The sequence below is a fragment of the Pongo pygmaeus genome, chromosome 15 (genome assembly GCF_028885625.2).
Source record: "Pongo pygmaeus isolate AG05252 chromosome 15, NHGRI_mPonPyg2-v2.0_pri, whole genome shotgun sequence".
Taxonomy (NCBI): domain Eukaryota; kingdom Metazoa; phylum Chordata; class Mammalia; order Primates; family Hominidae; genus Pongo; species Pongo pygmaeus.
The window spans coordinates 49,329,630-49,354,911 of NC_072388.2; the positions used below are offsets into that span (position 1 = coordinate 49,329,630).

A 25,282-nucleotide genomic window follows, 5' to 3' on the forward strand; every position below is an offset into this window, starting at 1 on the left:
GTATGTAACAAAAATTAATAAAATTGGGTATTTACAGGGGGAGAAAGGAAATGGGGTGGAAAAGGACAAGGGTAGAATTAATTTTCTAAATGTATTCTGTTTTATCGTTTTGATTTTGCAACCTTTTAAATATCCTATATAACTTCCAAACAAAATTAAATCAAAATTTAGAAAAAGCAATCCCTAAAAAGTGAAAACAAAATGAAGTAAACAAATCTAAGAGTACATGAAGCAGCTAAAGCATACTTCAGAAAAAATAATTCAAAGTGAATTTTATTTATTACTTATTTATTGTTATTTATTTTTGAGACAGGGTCTCACTCTGTCACCCAGGCTGGAGTGCAGTGGCACAATTACGGCTCACTGCAGCCTCAAACTCCTGGACTCAAGCAATCCTCCCACCTCAGCCTCCCGAGTAGGTGTGACTATGGGCATGCACCACCAAGCCTGGCTAATTTATTATTTTTTGTAAAGACAAGGTCTCACTATGTTGCCCAGGCTGGTCTCAAAACCCTTAGACTCAAGCATTCCTCCCATCACGGCCTCCCAGTGTGCTAGGATTACAGGCATGCGCCCCTGTGCCCGGCCCAAAGAGAATTTTCAACACAATAAATTGTACTTTCTCATCAGGAAATATCCTAAATTTAAAAAATAAACTACAAAGAAATCTTCTGTTTTATTCAGTAATCATATTGTCGATCATAGTATTTTTAAAGCATTTGCTATAGATAAAGCAAATGAACAGTTATATAATTGTCAACAGGAACCAAGATTTTCAGTATGAGAAAAAAATAAAAACCTAAGGCAAAAAGAAGGTAGCTCAATGTGAATGTACTTACTGCCAACAAACTGTACACTTAAAAATGGTTAAGATGGTAAATTTTGTTATGTGTATTTTATCACAATTAAACTTTTTTTAAAAAAGCTAAAAGTAAAAACTTGGAAATTTTAAACTGCCAACAGTATGAACTCATAATGAATTTCTATTTCCAGAAAGCAACAAAACATATTTCCTATATATGTCCATTGAAAAGGTCTACAAGCATTAATCCACCAAATAGCAATGAGTACAAGCGTGCAATCCCTGTACTTCCCCATCGAAAGGAACCAGGGATCCTTAGATAAATGGTTGAGTACAGGACTGAGGCAGAAAATGCCCAATATGAGCCTGGAACATCTAGTCACATTAGAAAGCAAAGAGAAATAAAAAGGAACCAACACTGAAGGGGGGCTCCTGCCACCAAAGAAGCAGCAATTTAAACATCAAAAGGAATTACCACACCAATAATTAAAACTAAGTATAAAAATCTCAAAATCTACCAGTTCATCTTGGAGAAATGGCTTCTGGGTCAGGGAAAATACATAATATGGAACATGAGAAAAATATCAGACTTTTGAAATTGAAAAAAAAAGGCCAGGCACAGTGGCTCACGCTTATAATCCCAACACTTTGGGAGGCCAAGGCGGGTGTATCACCTGAGGTCAAGAGTTCAAGACCAGCCTGGCCAACATGGCAAAACTCCATCTCTACTGAATATACAAAAATTAGCCACGCGTGGTGGCACGTGGCGGTGATCCCAGCTATTCAGGAGGCTGAGGCAGGAGAATTGCTTGAACCTGGGAGGTAGAGGTTGCAATGAGCCAAGATTGCACCACTGCACTCCAGCCTGGGTGACAGAGGGAGACGTCTAAAAAAAAAGAAATTGAAAAAAAAAATGAATTGAAATTGAGGTACAATCTACAAAACATTCTGTACACCTCAAAACTGTCAAGGTCATAAAAAACAAAAGACTGAGAAACTAGCATAGATTAAATAAGACTAAAGACATACAACAATGAAATGCAATGCAGTACACTCTGGAATGAATCCTAGAACAGAAAATGAACATTAATTAAAAAATGATAAAATCCAAATACAGCTTGGCATTAAAAATCCATGAGCTCATGGTTACTTTTGTAGGTGGCTAGGGTATCAATTCATCATTCTGAAATAAATGATTTTTATTTATTATTATTATTATTTATTATTATTATTTCATTCTGAAATAAATGATTCTGAAATAAATGATTCCTTTGTTTGTTGAAAAACAAAGGAAAAGATCTAGCATTTAACCCTTCTTTCCTACATGAACAGCAACCAAATAATTGATAAAGTCCTTAATTATAATATTCCAACTAATAAAGAAGAAATGACAGAATTCAAGTATCAAAATTTGCAACACTTAGACATACTTTGGAGTATTTCAGGTTTGGTTCCAGATTACTGCAATAATGTGAATATTGCAATAAAGTGAGTTATGTGAATTTTTTTGTTTCCCAGTGAATATAAATCTTATCTTTACGGCCGGCCATGGTGGCTCACACCTGTAATCCCAGCACTTTGGGAGGCCAAGGCAGGTGTATCATGAGGTCAAGAGATCGAGACCATCCTGGCCAACATGGTGAAACCCTGTCTCTACTAAAAATACAAAAATTAGCTGGGCCTGGTGGCGCATACTTGTAGTCCCAGCTACTCGGGAGGCTGATGCAGCAGAATCGCTTGAACCTGGGAAGTGGGGGTGGCAGTGAGCCGAGATAGCACCACTGCACTCCAACCTGGCAACAGAGTGAGACTCCATCTCAAAAAAAAAAAAAATTATATTTTACAATATACTGTAGTCTATTAAGTGTGCAATAACATTATATCTTTAAAAAATTACAAGTCTTAATAAAAAAAATTTTATTGCTAAAAAAATGCTAATGATTATCTGAGCCTTTAGTGAGTTCACAGCATCTTTTTGCTAGTGGAGGATCCCATCTCCATATTGATGGCTGCTGACTGATCAGGCTGGTGGTGTTTGAAGGCTGGGGTAGCTGTGGCAATTTCTTAAAAACGACAATGAAGTTTGCTCCATCAATGGACTTTTACTTTCATGAAAGATTTTTCTGTAGCATGTGATGCTGTTTGACAGCATTTTACCCACAGTAGCATTTCTTTCAAATTGGCGTCAATCCTCTCAAATTCCACTGCTACTTTATCAACTAAATTTATTTAATATCCTAAATCATTAGTCATTTCAACAATATTTACAGCTTCTTCACCAAGAGTATATTACTATCTCAAGAAACCACTTTCTTTGCTCATCCATAAAAAGCAACTCATCTGTTCAAGTTTTATCATGAGACCAGCAGCAATGTAGTCACATCATCAGGCTCCACTTCTTATTTTAGTTTAGTTTGCACACAAGTGCAATTCCTTGTGATGCTCCAAAGCAATTACAATAGTAACATGAGCAATCACTGATCACAGATCACCATAACAGGCAGAAATGAAAAAAGTTTGAAATATTGCAAGAATTACCAAGATGTGACACAGAGACATGAAATGAGCATGTGCTGTTGGACTGCCACAAACCTTCAATTTGTAAAAAACACAGTATCTGTGAAACACAAGAGCAAAGCACAATAAAATGAGGTATGCCTGTAATAGTGCTAGCCAATGATCATTAATGGCTGCCAAAAACTAATAATAGATAAAAGGCTTATGGAGAACTTCATGATGGATGAATTAAGCTGACATCTGTACCCATGGCTGCATCTTAACATCACAGACAAATCAGTCATTACATGTCACTGGAACCTATGTGATAGAAAGTATACAACATTATCTATGAAGTATTCTGGCAAAAAGGATGCAAGAACAAAAACAAAAATAGACTAAAGATCACCCTGGTTTGGTACCCTTTCAAAAGAAAGCTAACATATAATTTTTTAAAAGATGGTGACAATAAAACAGAACAAAATAAGCGTTTTGGAGAAACTGACCTTAGGCTTCTATTAAACTGCAATTGAAAGTTTAATATGTATAGTTTAAGCAACTTCAGTACTTAAAGAGAAAATATTTAAACAGAAAAGAAGCCAAAGTATGAAACACATGTACACAGCAAATGACTTTAATATCACATTGTAGAAACAAAAAATTACTTTACACTCTAATATGTTCATTATGTTAAAAATGCTTTACAGCCAAAACCAAGCATAACAATATAACAATTTTTTCTAATGTATAGTCAATTCAGTGTCTTTATACTGAGTTACTTATAAAAGCCATAATATTTTGGCTAATAGAGCTTCCCTCAGGAAATATATAACAGAAATAAATTTCTAAATACTGCATTATTAAAAACAAAAGCTGCCTTTTTTTTTTTTTTTTGAGATGGAGTCTAGCCTCGTCCCCCACACTAAAGTGCAGTGGTGCAATCTCGGCTCACTGCAACCTCCATCTCCCAGGTTCAAGCGATTCTCCTGCCTCAGCCTCCCGAGTAGGTGAGATTACAGGAAACTGCCACCATGCCTGGCTACTTTTTGTATTTTTAGTAGAGATGGGGTTTCACCGTGTTGGTGAGGCTGGTCTCCAACTCCTGACGTTAGGTGATCCGGCTGTCTTGGCCTCCCAAAGTGCTAGGATTACAGGCGTGAGCCACTGCACCCTGCCTAAAAACAAAAGCCTTTATAGTAATTAAAAACAATACAAGGGCCAGGTGCGGTGGCTCATGCCTGTGATCCCAGCACTGGGGGGCCGAGGTGGGTGGATCACCTGAGGTTGGGAGTTTGAGACCAGCCTGACCAACATGGAGAAACCCCATCTATATTAAAAATACAAAATTAGCCGGGCATGGTGGCACATGCCTGTAATTCCAGCTACTTGGGAGGCTAAGGCAGAAGAATCACTTGAACCCAGGAGGCGGAGGTTGCGGTGAGCCAAGATCGTGCCATTGCACTACAGCCTGGGCAACAAAAGCGAAACTCCGTCTCAAAAACAAAAACAAACACTATACAGGTTTAGAGAGTATTAAAAGTCTGTGGCAATTTCATCTATTAAGAAAACCCATATTTCCATATATGTACTGAACTTGCCTAAATCTAGAACCACATGTACTTTTACATTTAAACAACATTAGGTACCAAAAGCCATATCTGACTATAAATTTGCAATTCATATTTAAAGGAAGCACAAAGACCTCTCTGTAAAAACTCTCATTTTTAAAGCCTGACAATTTGATAAAGGAGCCATGAAGTACCCAAAAAGTTGCAAATAGGCACATCAGCTTTACCAATGCTATTAAAAAACCCCAATGCCCTGTAAAGCCATAATTTCAAAACATACCCCAATTGTACTTTTTTTTTTTTTTTTCTTTTTTTTGAGACGGAGTCTCGCTCTGTCACCCAGGCTGGAGTGCAGTGGTGCGATCTCGGCTCACTGCAAGCTCCGCCTCCCGGATTCATGCCATTCTCCTGCCTCAGCCTCCCGAGTAGCTGGGACTACAGGCGCCCGCCACCACGCCCGGCTAATTTTTTGTATTTTTAGTAGAGACAGGGTTTCACCATGTTAGCCAGGATGGTCTCCATCTCCTGACCTTGTGATCCACCGCCTCAGCCTCCCAAAGTGCTGGGATTACAGGCGTGAGCCACCACGCCGGGCCCCAGCTGTACTTTCTGAAAGCACAATGTGTGATATATTTTTCTCAAATTATTATTTGGGAAAATTTTACAAAATCTATTGTGATAAATGTACAGTACAAAACAATGCAAACCACTGGTCTAAAGTATAAAGCATTACCAAAACAGATCCAGAAGATTAAAAAATAAAAAAGCTATATCAAGCTCTAATACATCATTCCTCCAGTATGAGTTCAGCCAGAAAGCTCAAACTTCAATAACCAACATCCTAAGTATGTGGGAAAAGCACAGAACACAAAACACTCACTTTTTTTTTTTTTTTTTTGAGATGGAGTCTCGCTCTGTCACCCATGCTGGAGTGCAGTGGCGCAATCTTGGCTCACTGCACCCTCCACTCCGCGGGTTCCTGGGTTCAAGCGATTCTCCTGCCTCAGCCTCCTGAGTGGCTGGGATTACAGGCACATGCCACCATGCCCAGCTAATTTTTGTATTTTTAGTAGAGACGGGGTTTCACCATGTTGGTCAGGCAGGTCTCGAACTCCTGACCTTGTGATCCTCCTGCCTCGGCCTCCCAAAGTGCTGGGAAACACTCACTCTTACAAAGGACATGTGCAAACAGTTATGGATGTGTGTTCTATCCCCAGCCCTTTCCATATGTCTTATTTCATAGCCAAAACTGCTCTAGGAGGTAGTATTACCACCAATTTACAGATGAGAAAAGAGGTTCAAGTGAATTATTTTACCAGGGGTCACACAAGTGGTATAAGGTCAAATGACAAACCTGTTACTAACCATGTAATCTCAGCAACAAAAGATCAATTGTTATTTATTCTTCAAAGAAAAATATGACTACCGCTAGTAAGCAAGCCACCAATTTTGAACCAAATCAGTGGGAAAAAATGATAACTTCAGTTTCTGAGTGACAAGAACAAAATTAGCTTTCCGTAATTTCAAGTAGTCCTTGAAAGTAATAAACTGGATTCATAATTAATCCTCAAAACAGCTTCTATTTGCAGGAATTAACTGCACAAACACCTTCTATTAATACAAAGTAAAACATTCATACACTAAACATATGACTTAGTCGAAGACACAGATAAAGTATTATTTTCTCTCTCAGCTATCAGTAGATGTGCCAAAAATTTAATCTCATACAACCAGGCAGATATTTATGAGATCTACCATTATGAATAAAACTCAAATAGGCCGATTTCCAAATTTTGTAGTGGCTACAGAGAATAAAATGGATCTAGAGCTCTAATACAGTTCCACAGGGTCCCTAGTAATGGATACTACACATTATTAGCGTGTGTTATAATCAAGACATTGATAAAAAGATCTAAGTATTAAACCCAACCAAATGCTTTCTCTCTTCCTCTGCAAAATAAATACAGAAAAGGTGGTGTCTCTAAAGATTATCAATCCCTCCTCAAAAGATTCTGGTTACACAAATATTTACACATTACCCGAGTAATTGCAAATCCAGTATTTCTTGATAAAGCCCACACTTTTCAGTTTGATTTTTGTATCCTGATTTCTTTAGTCATCTTTAAACATTTAAAAATGTTTTCAAGACAGAACTAAAATTTAAGCACAAAACAAAGGAATTCAATCTGCCTTTAGTATTCCAACTAAAGACTTCCTGTTAACAGCAGGATTCCTTCCTTTGGCACATACAGTAAGTGCGTGACTGGTATGTGGCCAAGAACATTAAAGGTCAAATTTTCTAATCTGAAAGTTCTACAGCTAAACGTAGAACTTTCTAGGCTCTAAAACTTTCTGAGATTATACAACTTGTTTTTGTGCTTCTACTAAATACAATAAGCTGAATTTAACCCTTGACACAAGGTGTTTCCTGAAAATCTAGTAACTAATTGACAGGAATTACTATTGCCATTAAGTCATTACAAAACAAATTTTCCAACCTTTTTATGCTTATGACAATCAAAATTGAATGTTTCTGAAAATAAATCTATCGCACATCCCTATCCTATCCTCCTACAAACTTACTTTCTCCTTTCTATTCATTCAAATTCCTTGAACCTTATTCAGCATAAATCCTAAAAATATGTTTTAAGTCTTCTCAAGGTGAATTCAAGAAACTTTCAGCTACTGTCTCATATTCAGATTTTTCCCTTCTGGAAAAGGCAGTTATTACGCTTTTCTGTTTGGCATGTAATTGGTTATTAATCTTTCCGTGCAACTTTAGAGATTCCTTCAAAACAAGTACTACTTTTTTCTACAAGGTAAAACATTAAATCTATATTGTCCTGATAAAAATTAATCTTATCAAATGAAGTCTCTCAAGCTCTCAAGCAGTGTATCAACTGCTGTAAAGAATTTCTTTTTTTTTTTGGTTGGGAGAGATACCTTATTACCCGAGATTCTTCAACTACCTGCAACCTTCTTTAAACGTAACGCAATCTGATATAAGAGCCTGGGATAAGATTTCGAAGGCAGAAGTCTACTGTATCATTAAAACAAGGTCTTGGCTATTCCATGAAATCAAATCTTATTTCAGTGTATGTGTGTTCCAATAAAACTATTTTATTGCAGGAGGCAAGTCTATCTGGCCTATGGGTGTAGCTTGCTGACTCCTGCTGAAACCTCCCTCATAAAATTAAAAACACCCTCAAGATTAAAATTACAGTAGGGGCCTGAATTTTGATAAAATATTTTCCTTCTCTCTTTTTCCACCTCCATGTATGATTGCTTGCAAACTCATTTCAACAAATGGCAGTCACTAATAATTATCTTCCTGTGGCAGTCCCTGGGCAGGCTGCCCATAAGATTAACGAACTTGTTTCTTTTAAAGAACAATAATCCAGACTAGGTGCTGTGGCACATGCCTGTAATTCCAGCACTTTGGGAGGCAAAGGCAGGCAGATTGCTTGAGCTTGGGAGTTTGACCAGCCTGGGCTACACTGTGAAATTCAGTCTCTACTAAAAATACAGCCAGGTATGGTGGTGCATGCCTGTAGTCCCAGCTACTCAGGAGGCTGAGGTGGGAGGATGGCTTGAGCCCGAGAGGTCGAGGCTGCAGTGAGCTGTGATCACGCTACTGCACTACAGCCTGGGCAACAGAGCAAGATTCTGTCTCAAAACAGAAAATAGAAGAACAAGAAAACAATGATCCTAGATCACACAGACCCCCTTGATGGTTTCCAGAATTTGGACTGGCCAAACAGGCCAGGCCACTTTGATCACTGGTGATCTCACCTCCTGCAAACTTTTCTGCTAAGCTATAGGTTTAAACAGTAACCTGCCATTTTTTCCCAGCTTTCTTTCCATAGTAACTGGCAGTCACAAACACTACTGTAAAACCTAAGACTGGTCTTCGAAATATTTTTCAGACTTTGCCTACAAGTGGACCAATTGACACCAAATGGACCAGTGTTCCATGAACTCAACCAAGGAACTAACCTGGTCCTGTGACTCCCCAATTTCCCAGCAACTGAGTCAGCACATGAAGACAGCATTGACAACCCTATGATCTCATCCCAGTCCAATCACCAGCACCCATCCCCCAGCCCCCTGCCTGCCAAATCATCTTTAAAAATCTTAGCTTCTCAAGTCTTGCGGTGATGACTCTGAGAAACATTTCCCATCCTCCTTACTCAGCTGCCTTGCAATAATTAAACTCTTTCTTCTTTACAGTATCTGCTGTCTCAGTGTTCTGTTCTATCTGGACAGCAGACAAGAGCCCAGTCAGGTGGTAACACTGTTTTATAGCATTTTTTGGATACATAATATTTGCACACATGTTTATGGGGTACATGTGATATTTTGATACATGTACGGAGTATGAAATAATCAAGTCAGGGTATTTAGGGTATCCATCACCTTGAGTATTTATCATTTCTATGTGCTGGGAACATTTCAAGTCCTCTCTTTTAGCTATTTCAAAATGTTAACTGTAATCACCCTACTCTGCTATCAAACCTTAGAACTTATTCCATCTAACTGTATGTTTGGACCCATTAACCCACCTCTCTTTACCTCCCCTCCCATCCTTCCCAACCTCTGCTATCATTCTACTTTCTATCTCCATGAAATCAATGTGTTTCGCTCCCACATGTGAGTAAGAACATGAGACACTTGTCTTTCTGTGCCTGATTTCCCTTAACGTAATGACCTCCAGTTCCATTCAAGCTGCTGCAAATGACATGATAAACATGGAGTGCAGGTATTTCTTTGATATACTGATTTCTTTTCCTTTAGATAGATACCAAGTAGTGGAACTGCTGGATCATATGGTAGTTCTGTTTTCGGTTTTCTGAGAAATTTCCAAACTGTTTTTCATAGTGCCTGTCATAATTATTGTAACATTCCCACCAACAGTCTGTAACAGTTGCCTTTTCTTCACACTCTCACCAGTAACATATTTTTTTCTTTTTAACAATAGCCATTCTGACTGGGGTAAGACACCTCACTGTGGTTTTCACTTACCTTTCCTTGATGATTAGTGATGTTGCACATTTTTTCACATACCTTTTGGCCATTTGTATGTCTTCTTTTCAGAAACGTCTATTCACGTCCTTTGCCCACTTGTTAATGGGGTTGTTTTTCTTACTGTTGGCTTCCTTGCATATTCTGGATATTAATTAGTCCCTTGCTGGCTGAATCTTTTGCAAACACTTTCTCCTATTCAATACGTTGTTTCTTCATTCTGTTGTTTCGTTTACTGTGCAGAGGCCTTTTGGTTTAATACAGTCCCATATGTCTATTTCTGTTTTCGTTGCCTGTGCTTTTGAGGTCTTAGCCATAAAATCTTTGTTAGATCGATGTCCTGAAGTGCTTCCCCTACATTTTCTTCTAGTAGTTTTATAATTTCAGGTCTTAAGTATTTAATCCATCTCGAGTTGAATTTGCATATGGTGAGACAAGGGTCAGATTTCATTCTTCTGCATGTGGATATCCAATTTTCCCAGCATCATTTGTTGAAGAAAGTGTCCTTTTCCCAATGTACGTTCTTGGTGCTTTTGTAAAAAATCAGTTGGCTGCAAATATGTGGATTTATTTCTGCATTATTTATTTTGTTCCACTGGTCTATGTGTGTCTTTCTTTACCAATACCATGTTATTGTGGTTACTATAGCCTTATAAAGCCTTATAATATGTTTCAAAGACAGGTAGTGTGATGCTTCTAGCTTTGTTCCGTTTGCTCAGGATTACTTTGGGTATTTGGGCTCCTTGTTGGTTCTGTGGAAATTTTAGGATTGTTTTCTTTTATTTCTGTGAAAAATGACTGGTATTTTAATAGGGATAGCATTGAATCTGTAGATTACTTTGAGCAATATGGTCATTTTAATGATGTTAATTCTTCTGACCCATGAGCATGGGATGTCGTTCCATTTGTTTTCGTGCTCTTCAATTTCTTTCATCAGTGTTTTGAAGTCTTGTTTTTTATTTATTTATTTATTTTTTTTTTGAGACGGAGTCTCACTCTGTCGCCCAGGCTGGAGTGCAGTGGTGCGATCTCAGCTCACTGCAAGCTCCGCCTCCCGGGTTCATGCCATTGTCCAGCCTCAGCCGCCCGAGTAGCTGGGACTACAGGCACCCGCCAACACGCCCGGCTAATTTTTTGTATTTTTAGTAGAGACAAGGTTTCACCGTGTTAGCCAGGATGGCCTCAATCTCCTGACCTTGTGATCCACCCGCCTTGGCCTCCCAAAGTGCTGGGATTACAGGCGTAAGCCACTGTGCCCAGCCTGAAATCTTATTTTTTTAATGACATACTTGAATCTGAAAATGTATGCAATTAACTTGTACTTTATTTTGAAGTTGTGACTGGAAAGTTGTTATAAAGTCTGTCTTTAAACTTACAAAAATTATGTCAAATTGCTCCTAAGAGAGGATCAGTAGAGATTTAGTTCTTATAGTATTTCCTCAATTATATTTTGCAAATTAGATTTTCAAAACAAGAGTTTAACTTGTTATTAATTCTTCATATTTACATACTTAAACCTCAGGTAGAAAAGTATTACAAGCTATCAGTGACGTCTGCAATATAGGTGGGAAAGGTGAATGCAAAAAATAACACATATTCTATATTAACAGTAAACATAGCTATTTCTGTTCTCCCTCAGGTACCAAAAACTGTCTTAAGCCTCCAGATTTAAAACCGCTGGGTTCATTCACTCATTCAGCCATTTATTTTTGTGAGCATCTCTTAGGCAGTCATGTGCTGTGCTAATCCTATCTGACTCTTCCCTCTCCTTTGTCCTTCAAACCCCGTTAGTGGCCAAGTCCCATTAATTTGGGCATGTCCCACTTCTCTTTCCAAATTTCTGAAGTATAGGTCAAGTCTTCATTAACCACTGAATATGCACCAAATGGAAGATTATGCAGTCATTAACCACTCATAAAAAGTATACAACATGAAGAAAATCGTTCAAGTAAAAAGAACAGAAAACTGTACAAAATATTATATAATCACATCCATGTAAAAAAAGGATTTGACATGGAAAAAGATGAAGAAAATAACATACTAAGAGGATCTCTGGTAGACAGGTACTTTGCCTTTACGTTTCTGCATTTTGCAAATATCCTGTAATAAGCAGTTATTATTCTAGAAGAAAATATAAATCAGCTTTATTTTTAAAACTTACTATTTTAGTTAGATAACAAATTATTCCTGAGGTTCAGAACTGCATATCAGAAATAACCAAAATAAACACTCAAGCATGCAGCTAATTCTTTAACCTAATTCTTTAAAAACTAAAAGGTGCTTTTACCCATGCCTCTTACTGCATTTCCACATGCCTAGAAAAACCTCTCCTCTTCAATGTTCCAGTGAGACTGATGTCAGCTTTCATAAAATAAGTTGTTCTTACCAAATATGCCACATTATTTTTTAAAACTTAAGTGATCTGCTTTCTCCTGAACTCTAATTCTCATGTTTCCTTCAAAAGCGTCCTAGATTTGCCTTTTCCTATTGCCACTGGTACCCACTGGTACCTGCAATCCTCTTTTCTCTAGCAATCTACCCTTAATTCTAGTACAAAACTAATCTTTAAACACTGCTTTCATAAAATCACTGTCTTTCCGAAATGTGCAAGAGCTTCCACTCGACTCAAATCTAAGCCTATTGTTAAACCACAAATCTCCACTCGACCTTACATCTTATTTCTTCAAACCAGGCAGAACTACACTGTTCCTTATATTTAAACCATGCCTACTCTGTTTTCATTGTGCTATTCCCAATTTTCCACGTAAAATGTCCTTCTTCTGGCCCCTGTTAATCCAAAGGCCAAGCTCAAGGCTCACTCCAAGTCCTACCTCTTCCATGAATCATCTCTTTTAAGTATTCCAGCCTATACTCACCTCTCTTCTGATTCCCTTGTTGCACTTACAGTTAGTATCACAAAGTGTATCAATTGTTCTGTGACCATTGTGTATAGATTGGTTTTGTTCTCACAAATAAGGTACCAGAAAGCAGAGACCAACAGACCCAAGGAAAACGCTAGACACATAAACAGTTAATACTAAATGAATAAATTTTTTCTACAGTCAAAATACTAATGCTCCAACCATTTTTAAGTCGCCTTATTTGAAGTTATGTGAGCCAAAAAGTAAATCTGTCTCACATTTTATTTTTATCCTGCCAAAATTTAAAGTCTATAACTTGGTAGAAAAAAACAATCGGACAAGAAAGTTGAATTTTCATCTCACTTCATTTTATCTGGTAAAACCAGGACTTCAGGAATAAAGTAGAACTGTACATTTCTCCAATCTCTTCTGCTCCTTTCAGAAGTATCTCCAACTCAGGAGATACGGAAATTACCTTCTTTTCTTAAATTATATGGTAATATTTTTTGTCTGTTACAAAAATAATAAAAAGACATGCTCAACACACAATTAACCATATGACAATAAGTCTTTTTGATCAACTCAGGAAATAATTCTTGAACTACTTTTTGTTCAGAGAAAAAGTGCAGGATCTAGCGAAGTAATGCGGTTGCTCAGGGTATCACTGAGCATGCCCAGTTGTTCCTATTCTTCTTTCCTTTCCCAAGTTTGTCAAGTGTCTGAAGACTCAGTCAAGTGTCTCTGAAGACTTACCCTTCCCACTATTCTACCAAACCTAAACCTAAATTCAGCCCAACTGGAGACATTAAATTCTCTAGGTTTTCAAGGGTCACAGCATTAAGAGTCTAGACAGCCTTGGGATAAGTACCAAGATTATATAATATGAGTTAATAAAATAAATGGTCACAAGGACTCTTCCATTCAGTGTAGATTAACAACTATTTGCACACAGGCTTAAAGCAGGACGAGCAAAGTGGAAAAATATTTCGCTAGTAGTATTTGTTCATGTCCCAAGAAAATCTAGAAAAGAACATCTTTTTAATTGACATGTCAACAAATACAAACTACTACATTATTTATAATGTTAAGCTACCTGAAGCATGCCTCCCCTGATTCTGTGGCATTCTTTGGAAGAGATCATGGTTGTATTCATAATATCTGTAGTCTTCACGTGCACGATCTCCAAGTGGCCGCTTTCTCTGACCATCAAAAAAATTGTCTGAATAATAATATCGGGAACCAGAGTCTCCATTTTCAACAGCAAAACTAACTTCCGTTACAAATGACTGAGAAGAACCATACTCTCTAGGGACATCTGCTAGACTTCTGGCAAGATAAGAAGGTGCAGATAATCTGTTGCTTTCTCTTCTCATTATTTCATGAGGTGTTCTTTGAATTGGAGTTCTAAGGAAACTCTGGTTTCTTGAAACTACTCCATCTCCAGAAGTTGAAAAGGCATTAGGGCTTGAATCTGGAAGACAGATATCAGTTCGTCTTGGAATTGTTGGACCATGCCGGATGAATGAAGGCATAAGATCTACAATACAACAAAGGATAAAATTACCCTTTCATCAGTAAGTAACAAAAGTTTCGAAAGTTGTTCATTTATGTCTACCACCCCAAAATCAAAATGTCAGTCAACTTAAGAAAACACAATTTTAAATTTTGGTTTAGGATGGTACTTGGGCATTTTAAATTGAAGAAGATTAATATTTTCCCAATCAAATGAATTTATATAACTTACATTAATGTGCTATGCGTAAAAGCTCAGCTAGAATGAAATGTATTCTGCATACTACCATACATAATATGATAAAATGACAATAATCTTAACTATGAACTACACATTAATGAAATGCTCATGAATTAATGTATAAAAATAGGAAACAATCTAACAAATTGATAGTTTCTAGTTAATTAAGCCAGTAGTTTATTTTGTTGTTCTGACTTCATTTTAGAAACTGCCAAAAATCCTTTTTGAAGCAAACACAATTTCAAAAATAAAACAGAACTTAATGCTACTCACAAATATGTAAAAGTGGATTCCTTTAAAAATTAAAAAATTAGTAGCTCTTTCTTCTCTTGGAATTACCTAGCACTAGCACAGTAATCAAAAGCTAGAAAGCCAAAAATTTATGTATGAAAATTGAAAATAAAAAGCTCTCATTTCAAAGAAGCACACAAATGTAGAACTGGCTCAAAAAAACCAAGCCTGAAACTATGTAATTATAATTCAAAATAGTAGATAATAGAACAGTAGCTTTTAGGATACAGTACTTTTAAACACGAAACTTGAAAACAGCTTAAGACATTCCTAGTTAGAAAGCAAATACCTTTAAAACAAGAAAAAACCTGAATGTGGAGACCCTCTTATTATTCATCAAGTAAACAATATTGGAGACACTCATATTAATAAGCTTCAGAAACTAACACTGGACAGAAACAAATATCTGAATAAATAAGGCTCAACACTTGATGTAACGACAACAAAACAAAGTAGATCAAAAGTTATTTGCTTAACTGTGACAAACATTAACAAAACTGCACGTTCTACACATGTGCCCCAGAACTTAAAGTATAATAAAAAAAGTGTGACAAACATAATTCACGATTTCAAGTAATGTCTGATAAACTTTATTTGTAGCGAACAGCAAGCTATCACTTAAAAACAGCCAAAAACCTAACAGCATGTGTAACTGAAAACCAAGTTGCTAAAACAAAAAGCAAAAAACAAAAAAAACTTAAAAATCAAGTTTCGAGTTAGTGATGTGCTCAACTGACATATATTTTGTTGAAAGTATTGCTAGTACCACCATAAATCTGGAAGGCTGACAATGTGGTTATAATGGAAAAACATGCTCTCCCATCTGTGTGATCTTGGGCAAATGCTAGAAACCTAGCTTTCCCAATTACAATATGAGGTAATACTTAAGTCACAAGGTTACTACCAGCTTCCAAGAAGGAAACTTACGCAAAGGGTCCGGGGCGCAATAAGAGCACCAAAATACCAGCTCCATGCCTCACAAATGTCCTTGAACACACAAGAATTAAAAATTCAAGAGATTCAACTCAAAAATCAAATACTTACATTAAGAAGAAAAGCAGCGGGGGACCGAAGGTGGGGGTTGGGAGTGGGATCTACCCTATTAAAAAATAACTTTTCGTGGGGGGGTTCTCTAGCACGATAGAAATTATTTAGAGTTGCCTTTTTAGAATCTCACGAATATAGCCAAATACAAAGGCTTTTGGCTCTCTGCTCTGGTGTGTAAGAGTGATGAGGCTTTGGGTGGCGGCTACAAGAACGACGGTGTGCTTTTCACCTTCTCAAGTCTGCATCCGGCAGCAGGACTAAGGAATTCTGCCCCGGAGTTTGCACAACTTGCAGCACAGTCGAGAGACACCCGCAATGTTTGCAAACATGAGGCACATCTCGACGCATCTAGAAGAGTAAAAAGTGTCCCTAATTACTTTTACTCCTATAGCATTAGGTGATAAGCAATTGAAGTGTTTCCTACTCTCTCTTCCAGTACTCAAAACCAACAACTCTGCCTGGTGGGGCGAGGAAGTCTGTTATTTTCAGGGGGTGCTCTTGGCAGGGTTAGGCGCGGGGGAGACTAACCCAAGTTTCTTACTCTTATGGGCTTTCAATCAACGAATACCTACTTCAGACACAAGAAAATCTCAAAACCAGTATTTCACAGCGACCAAGGACGAAGGAGAAGCCCTGGAGACCCGCCGGCGCCCCCGCCTGGGCCAGGTGTGGGCACGCCCCGCCTGACACTTACTCCGAAGCAGAGGCGACGTCTCCTTCTTCACGTACTTCCCCTGCACCTCGGCCGGCTTGGACACTTCGTTTTTGGTTTTCTTTCGGGACAGCATCCTTCTCGACGAGGCCCGAGGCCGCGCTGAACTGCCTCCCTAGGGCTCCGCGCCGGGCGCCAGCCGTCTCCGCCGCCACCTCCGCCGGCGCCGCCGCCTCCTTCCCTCCGGAGCCGCCGCCTCCGCCGCCGCCTCCGCCGCCGCCTGTCCGGAGCCCGGGGTCGCCCGCAGGGACTGCCGCATGTTCAGGGCGCTAAGCGCGCCGGCCGCCGCTCAGTCGCTGGTCAGTTCCTTCCCGGAAGTCGGCCCGCTCTGCGACGCTGCTCGGGGACGCCGTGAGGAAAGCCCAGCGACGCCGGGCCAGGGCCATAGTCCGCCGCGGGCCGCCGGGTAACCGCTACCACTACCACCGCCGCCGCCGCCGCCGCCTACATCCCGTAAACTTTCCCCGCGGCCGCTGGGAATTCTGGGAAGCTCGACGCAGCGCGGGCCGCCGCCGCCCCTCCCCCACCGCGGCTCCAGGCGCGGCTCCGGCGGCCGGACTCGGGTGCCGGCGCTCTAGGCTAACGGGCCGGCCCCGCCGAGCTGCGGCGGTCCTCACTCATCCTCAGCGAGAAGCAGGTCCTGCCGACCGAGAAGATGAAGGACGAAATCTGCCGCGCTGAGTGCGGGAGCTCATCACATGCGCATGTCGTGGGGCCCACTCTCCACGACAGTTTTTTTTTTGTTTTTGCACCCTCTGGAGATCTCTATCGGAGGCAGTGATTCCCTTCCCGCAAGACGTTGTTCCTTGTTTGAAGGTGTTCTTCCTAGTGTTTCCTAGATTGGTGAATTCAGTTCCCTAAAAAATGCGGAATGGTAACCATGATCTCCAGGCAAGTGCTTACACAAAAGCATCTATTCTGCTAGAAACGTTCATGCTGATTAACTAGAAATAAGTTGATCCTCTACTGAGTATCAGGGAGTGCGTTTTTCTATAATAGGAAAAAACGGAAGAATGCAAGGTGGAATTTCCAGTACCTCTTTTTAAGATACAATTGGTGTTAGCATATTACAATTATTTTATTGCATCACCACTATCATTAGTATGATTAATAGCCACATATTTCCTCCTGACGTTATATGTTATGATCTTAGAATTTTGAGGACTTTGACCACTACAAGTCGGGACGGGAAATTTTCTATCTAAAATAATAGACTCTACTTCTATATAACTTAGCAAGACTGCCAAATGTACAGGATAACATTTGGAAAATAAGATTGGATTCATCCTCTAGTGACCCAAATTAATGCTTTAATAATGAGGAATGCTTTCCCTGAGATCTAAAACAACTCACAAGAGATCTAAGACATATGTCACAATTAACAAAAAACATGGAATTTTTTACCACATAAGATTAAGAAGATGGTCAAACGTTTTACCATGAGCAAACAAAGGAGACATTTGATCTAGTGTCTGTCTCCATATGTTCCTTTGGTGCAGATCTCCCACAATTCATTCATTCACCAATAAATACTCATTACCCACTGTGCTAGGCGTTTGTGATATAGCAATAAGCAAAACAGACAAAAATCCCTACTGTCATGGGAAAGAGAAAAAAAATGACAAAAAATAAGCAAAACATACTATGTTAGATAGTGATAAGTGATGAAGTGAAAATAAGAGAGGACTCGCAATTTTAGAGAGGGTAATAGGGGGACCAGAGAAGGCTCATGAGGAGGTGACATTGGAGTTAAGTGACAGAGTGAGGAAATTGGCCATGCAGCTATCTGGAGGAACAGTATTCCAGGCAGAAAGAACAGCAAGTGCAAAGTCGCTGCAAGTGGCCATGTTCCTGGCAGATTGGAGGAACAGTAAGAGGGTTTATGTACTGGAAAAGAGGGGGAGACGAATGGGGAATGCAGTTAGAGAGTAAAAATAGCTACAGCACTTAGGGCTTTGTAGGCCATTGTAAGGAATGTTACTTTGAGCAGAGGAGTGACATGATCTGAGTTAATGTTTTCATAGGACTGCTTTGGATGCTGTGTGGAGAGCAGACAATGGAGATAAGGGCAAAAGGGAGATCAGTCAGAAGTTATTGCTGGCTTGGACCCAGGCAATAATAGGTGGAGATAAGTGGACATATTTTAGACATATTTTGAAGAAAGCTAACCAAATTTGCTGACATTGATATGGAGTGTGGGAGTATCAATCACTCCCATGGGTATGAAAATCTTAATAGACAGAATTGGAACTCACTAGAAGTAGAGTGTACTCTGAGAGAAACATTAGAAAAACAGTTACTTGTTCCTGTGGTTCAGAAATAAGGACGAGTCCTAAAGCATTGATAGTGTGCAGGGAGAAGAAAGAGTGATGAAACTTAAGTGAAAACACAATGGGGTTTTGTTACACATCAGGGTATGAAGGCGGGAGCTGAAGGAGGAAGGAGGAGCCAAAGAAGTGCCAGGTTTCTGCCCAAGGCTTACCTCAGAGAAGGACAAAAGGATATCAGCATCTTGTTAATAAAGGCAACTCTTCACACCTGGAGTTTTCCCAGAGCCTGAAGTACGGGACACCTTTCACATGTGCGGAGGAAAGAATCCTAGAATTTTATAGTTGAAAAAGAATTCTGAGATTGCCTAGGCTCACCTCATCAACATCAAAAAGAAACGAGAAAAATTAAGTGTTTTGCCTCAGATTACATTCCTGGTTAATGACAGAATAGCATCATAATGGGAGTTTTCAATTTCCTTTTTTTCCCCCCCTGAGGCAGAGTCTTACTCTATCCCTCAGGCAGGAGTGCAGTGGCACTATCTCAGCTCACTGCAACCGCTGCCTCTCAGGTTCAAGCGATCCTCCTACCTTGGCCTCCTGAGTAGCTAGGATTACAGGCGCCTGCTATCACACCTGGCTATTTTTTGTATTTTTAGTAGAAACGGTTTCATCATGTTGGCCAGGCTGGTCCCGAACTCGTGGCCTCAAATAATCTGCCCGCCTTGGCCTCCCAAAGTGCTGCAATTATAGGCGTGAGCCACCATGCCAGCCTCAATTTCTGTTTGGGGCTCTTTTCTGCTATGGAACATTCAAAGAATCCCACTAATGTGAGTCCAGACTGTTTCTAACACAATTGTTTTGAAAGCCGTCTATGTTCCTTAGAGAGTACTCCCTTTTACAATGCTATTTAATTTCTGTGAATTATAGCAGAGAGAAAGCCTTAATTAGGTGCTCTATTTAAGACACCTAATTTGCCTTTTTATCAAGGAGGGTACATTCCAGAATCAACAATCTGCAGTATTAGCTATAGCAATGCACAACAAATATGTGAACTTTGAATTTGAATCCTTAAATCTAAAAGCTTTGAATTCATGTCTGTTTTCTAGAAATTCCTTGACTTCTGAGAATTTTTATTAAGGAATTCAGATTTGCTATAGTTCTACGGAGCTGTAATTCTCCAGACATTGCCTTCAACAATGCTAATACTGTATTCCATAATAGAGATTTTTTTTTCCCCTTACAGTTACATTCTTAGTGGAGAAAACTGGCAATTAGGGAGCTTGTCATGTTTTAACAACTTTTTAAAAAATTAATTTAGCATTAACATTTATTTTAGTGGAGCCTATAGGGTATGACCCTGGGCTAACCTCATAGCATTCTGAGTTCTTGGTTGTCTCATCTGAAAATGAAGAAAGTGAACCATTTGTTTTCTTTTTTTGTTTCTGAGACGAAGTCTCGCTCTGTCGCCCAGGCTGGAGTGTAGTGGCATGATCTCGGCTCACTGCAAGCTCCGCCTGCCGGGTTCACGCCATTCTCCTGCCTCAGCCTCCTGAGTAGCTGGGACTACAGGCGCCCGCCACCACACTCGGCTAATTTTTTGTATTTTTAGTGGAGACGGGGTTTCACCGTGTTAGCCAGGATGGCCTCAATCTCCTGACCTCGTGATCCACCCGCCTTGGCCTCCCAAAGTGCTGGGATTACCGGCGTGAGCCACTGTGCCCGGCCAAACCATTTGATTTCTGGAGTGTCTTTCAGTCCTGGAGTTTTCTGACATGTAGGCAGAAGGGAATATGCAAAAATAAAAACTTACCTTCATAGGATAAGAGAAATGTTGGTGATTTTCTTTCTTTAAAAAGTTTGTTCTTTATTCAACTATTAAAGAAAATATTAAAATACCAGCATTATATAAAATCATCATTAGCATAAAAATAAAATTTCGTGCCAGATTGTTACTTTCAAAGACAGCTAAGGTCTTTATGCTATGTTGACTTCCTCTGTTAGAAGCATGTAAAATTTTAAAGGGTGAACTATTCAGTGAAAGATTATCCAAGAAAAACAACCAAAATGGAAATAAGCCCTACATATGGAGCCGCAGAAAAAAAAAAAAAAGAAAACGGAAAAAAGGAGAGGAACTTCTAGTCTACTCTCCAACTCACTCTTCTTGTTCACATAACAAGATAAACTTAATCTGTCTCAGGAAGATGTAATAATTATGCCAATTATAGCTCTTCAAGTCTCCAAAATTTTGCTATTAAAATATGGGAGGGAGCTGGGCGCGATGGCTCGCATCTATAATCCCAGCACTTTGGGAGAGGCCAAGGCAGGTGGATCACCTGAGGTCAGGAGTTTGAGACCAGCCTGGCCAACATGGTGAAACCCCGTCTCTACTAAAAATACAAAAATTACCGGGGTGTGGTGATGTGCGCCTGTAATCCCAGCTACTCTGGAGGCTGAGGCAGGAGAATCGCTTGAACTAGGGAGGCAGAGGTTGCAGTGGGCTGAGATCGCACCACTGCACTCCAGCCTGAGCAACAGAGTGAGACTGTGTCTCAAAAAAATAAAAAATAAAATATGGGAGGGTAAATTCCTAAGTGTCCTTTAGGCAGAAATTTTGGTTGTTTCCTATGAAGGATAAGGGTGTGTAATGTCTACACAGATCTGAAGATATTATATAATTGCTTAATATTAGCAACTTAGTAGGGTTCCTAAACTCCTGTTATGTAAGATGAATCATCCCCCCAGTAACATAAAGAATTAGTCTCACAATTCTTTTTTTTTTTTTTTTTTTGAGACAGAGTCTCGCTCTTTTGTCCAGGCTGGAGTGCAGTGACGCGATCTCGGCTCACTGCAAGCTCCACCTCCCGGGTTCATGCCATTCTCCTGCCTCAGCCTCTTGAGTAGCTGGGACTACAGGTGCCCGCCACTGCGCCCGGCTAATTTTTTTTTTTTTTTTTTTTTTGTATTTTTAGTAGAGGTGGGGTTTCACCATGTTAGCAAGATGGTCTCGATCTCCTGACCTCATGATCCACCCGCCTCGGCCTCTCAAAGTGCTGGGATTACAGGTGTGAGCCACTGCGCCCGGCTTAGTATCACAATTCTAATGAAAAGGAGTCAAGCTGGGAGATTCGGTGTCTCTGAGCTTAGCTTTTGTTCTTATGTACTGTTATTGCCTAGACTCAGAGGTCCTCTGAAACCTTGACAGAAAGCGAAAATGAGTCTTTTATTCCTGGCAACACTGGCCTCGGACTTCAGTTGTCTGTCCTTCTGGTTCTTTCTGTATCTTGACTTCTCTGACCCTAGAAACTTTTATTTTCCTTCCAGAATTGGGCCTTATCTTCAGCCACTTTCAACTTTATTTTTAAACTATTCTTTGCAATTGTCAGTTTTTACTTGGCTTCATGATGTTGTGAAATATATATTTGATCTTCATCTCTGTTTTCTGACATAGAGTTCTTAAACCCTTGTAATCTCTAGAAGAGTGTCTTCTGTATGCTAATGAGATGACTGGTGGCTAGATAGCTTCAGAATAAGGGCTGGTCACCCAAGAAAGACCAAAGTAAGATTAGAGCGTGGGGACTTTCAGCCCCACCACCAACCTTCTGGGACGGGAGAGGGGCTGAAGGTTAAGTTGACCACCAATAGCCAATGATGTACTAAGTCATTTCTACATAATGGAGCTTCCATAAAACCACAGATGACTGGCTTTTGAGAGTTTCTGGATGGCTAAACACACAGGTTCCTGGAAGCTGCCATTCCTAGGGAGGTCATGGAAGCTCCATGCCCCTTTTCCCATACCTCTCCCTATGTGTCCCTTCCATCTCGGTGTTCACAGGTATCCTTTATTCTATTCTTTTTAGTAAACTGGTAAACACAGTTTTTCCCTGAGTTCTGTGAGCTGCTCTAATAAATTAATAAAACCCAAGAAGGGAGTTGCAGGAACACCAATTTATAGTTGATGGGTCAGAAACACAGGTCACAATGTGGGGCTTGTGATTGGTATCTGAAGTGGGGCAATCTTGTGGGACTAAGCCCTTAATCGATGGGATCCTATCAGGTAGATTGTGTTAAAAATTGAATTTAATACATCTGTTTGAAATAGTTTCAAGGAAGAAGTTTAAACAGAACTTCTTCAGTAGAGCCAGAATGTAAAAAATTAAGAAAAAAATGGAAATGTCCCATTCCATGTGGAGACTGGCTACATAAATATATTTCCTCTCCCTCCTGGAACCCCAGTTAATTGACAGTGAAAGAATATAGAGGGAATAAACTTAGAATTATTATGAGAACACACAATAGGCCATCAGATCAGTAGATGTGACATTAATAAATGTCTAGAAGATGAAGAGTGATAGGGTTGCAAGAGGTGGGGAGGAGATCGAGAGACAGTGAAGCAGGATGAAGTATTTTAGTTCACAGCCTAAGATGCTCATGGAAGCGCATATTGCCAGAGGCCGAGGCGAGGCTTGGGATCACGGGCACCTGGTTTAATTAAGGAAGATAGGAAACTAATGTGGAGCTGAGAAGAGCCATTAATTGAAAGTTAGACGTCCACCTCCATAGAATTTCAGGTGTTAGGCACCTATTCCCTCGAAAAGGGATCTTCAGGTTCTGTTTTTGGATAAATTAAATGGCCCTATTATAAAGATTTTAGCATTCTGACATTTGTATATCTTACAAACCAAAGAACTAAATTTCATAGAGCAGTGTCCGGGTAGTAGGCCCTGATCCCTCAAATAGCACACTCACAAGTGTTTGCTTTTTTGTTTTGTTTTGTTTTTGTTTTGAGACAGGGTCTCACTCTGTCACCCATGCTGGAGTGCAGTGGCACAATCACGGCTCACTGCAGTCTCGACTTCAACCTCCTGGGCTCAATCCATCATCCTACCTCAGCCTCCCAAGTAGCTGGGACTACAGGTGCATGCCACCACACCTGGCTAATCTTTCCGTTTTTGTAGAGACCAGATATCACCATGTTGCCCAGACTGGTGCCAAACTGCTGGGCTCAAGCGATCCTCCCACCTCAACTTCCCAAAGTGCTGGGATTATTATAGGCATGAGCCACCGTGCCTGTCTGTGTTTGCTTTTTTAATGTATCATTTTAAAATATAAGTATGCAATCAAGGATCACCAGAAATTTCCGGAAAACTTGCAACATGAGTGATAGCAACATAAACAAACAGAAAAATAGACTACAAATAAAACAGGTAATTCAATGTATAAATGAGTACTTTAAGCAGCAATGCTTATTACTACCAACAGGATGATTTGCAAGAAGATATTGCACTCATAAAACAATAGGAAGCTATGAAAAAGAAATCAGAACAATAAAGAGCTGTTGGAAATTAAAGATAGGGGTTGCCAAAGTAGAATTTTCAGAACAAAGTTAGGAAGATAAAGTTGAGCAAGGCTCCCAGAAAACAGAACAAAAAGACTGAGATGGGAAATCTCAAAAGAACAGAAAAGAGAAATAGGCTTTATACAAAAGGCCCAATATCCTGAAAACGTAAGTTCCAGAAAGAGTTAACAGAGAAAATGGAGAAGTGTATGGCAGACTCACTTCACAGCAATAGCTTAAACATACCCTGAGAATGACCCTATGATCTCAGAAGAATGTGTGTTCGAAATTCCAAGCTAAGAAATTTGGGAGTAGCCAACCCAGAGATTCATTCCTTATCTATGAGGAACATCTGAATCCCCAGCCCATCCCATGGAAGACAGGCCTTCCAGGAGGATTGAGGTCCTTTGTTTTGGGTTACATGAAGGTTGTCAGATGGAGGTTGTTAGGAGGAGGGTGCTAAGGGAAAATGCTACATAAACTGCGCGCTTTTTACAAACGGCAGTGGTTCTCTTGTCCAGCGCACTGCCACTGGACTACCCTGTATATGAGTCCCCTCAATAAGTCCTATGTCTTGTTTGCTGGCTCCAGTTTCTTCTTCGGCCTCTCAAACATGGTGCCATTCCTACTGAAATCAGTAGAGGTCTGGTGACAAGATGCCATCATCAAAAATGAACACAAAATAATTTTTCAGAAAGGGAGGAATTTCCCAGTTGATAGGGTATCCCAAGTGCCCTTCGAAATAAAAAAGATCCATGTCTCAATGTGTTGAGAAATTTCAGAACATTAAGGGTAAAAGGAAGACCGTGAAAGATTCCAGTGAAAAGATCTTAGCATTCTGACATTTGTATATCCTGCAAACAAAAGACAAAAGTATCAATTATGAAGGAATGAGAATCACACTAATGTCAGATTTTTCATCAGTAACAAGGATTTCTATAAGACTATGGAACAATGCCCTCAAATGAGGGAAAATCAGTTTACAATTTTATATCCATCAAAAAAGGTGAATCAAAATCCAAATGTCAATCAAAAACGAAAGAATAAAGACATTTTTTGGAAATAAAGGGACTCAGAAAGTATACTTTTCATATATCCTATTCTAGTAAGTTACTTTAGAAGATA

The 25,282-nt window shown here is 39.6% G+C and overlaps 1 protein-coding gene across 1 annotated transcript in view; it reads right to left on the reverse strand.

Annotated features, from left to right (window-relative positions):
* Nucleotides 1-20,636, reverse strand: part of SAV1 (salvador family WW domain containing protein 1) — a 38,323-nt gene extending 17,687 nt beyond the window's left edge. Inside the window, exons 1-2 of the mRNA XM_054447635.2 lie at nt 16,535-20,636; nt 13,843-14,286 (exon numbers count right to left, since the gene is read on the reverse strand). Coding sequence (XP_054303610.2) covers nt 13,843-14,286; nt 16,535-16,628 — 538 coding nt within the window. The 5' untranslated portion in view covers nt 16,629-20,636. The remainder of the gene's footprint in view (nt 1-13,842; nt 14,287-16,534) is intronic.
* Between the last annotated feature and the right edge of the window lie 4,646 nt (nt 20,637-25,282).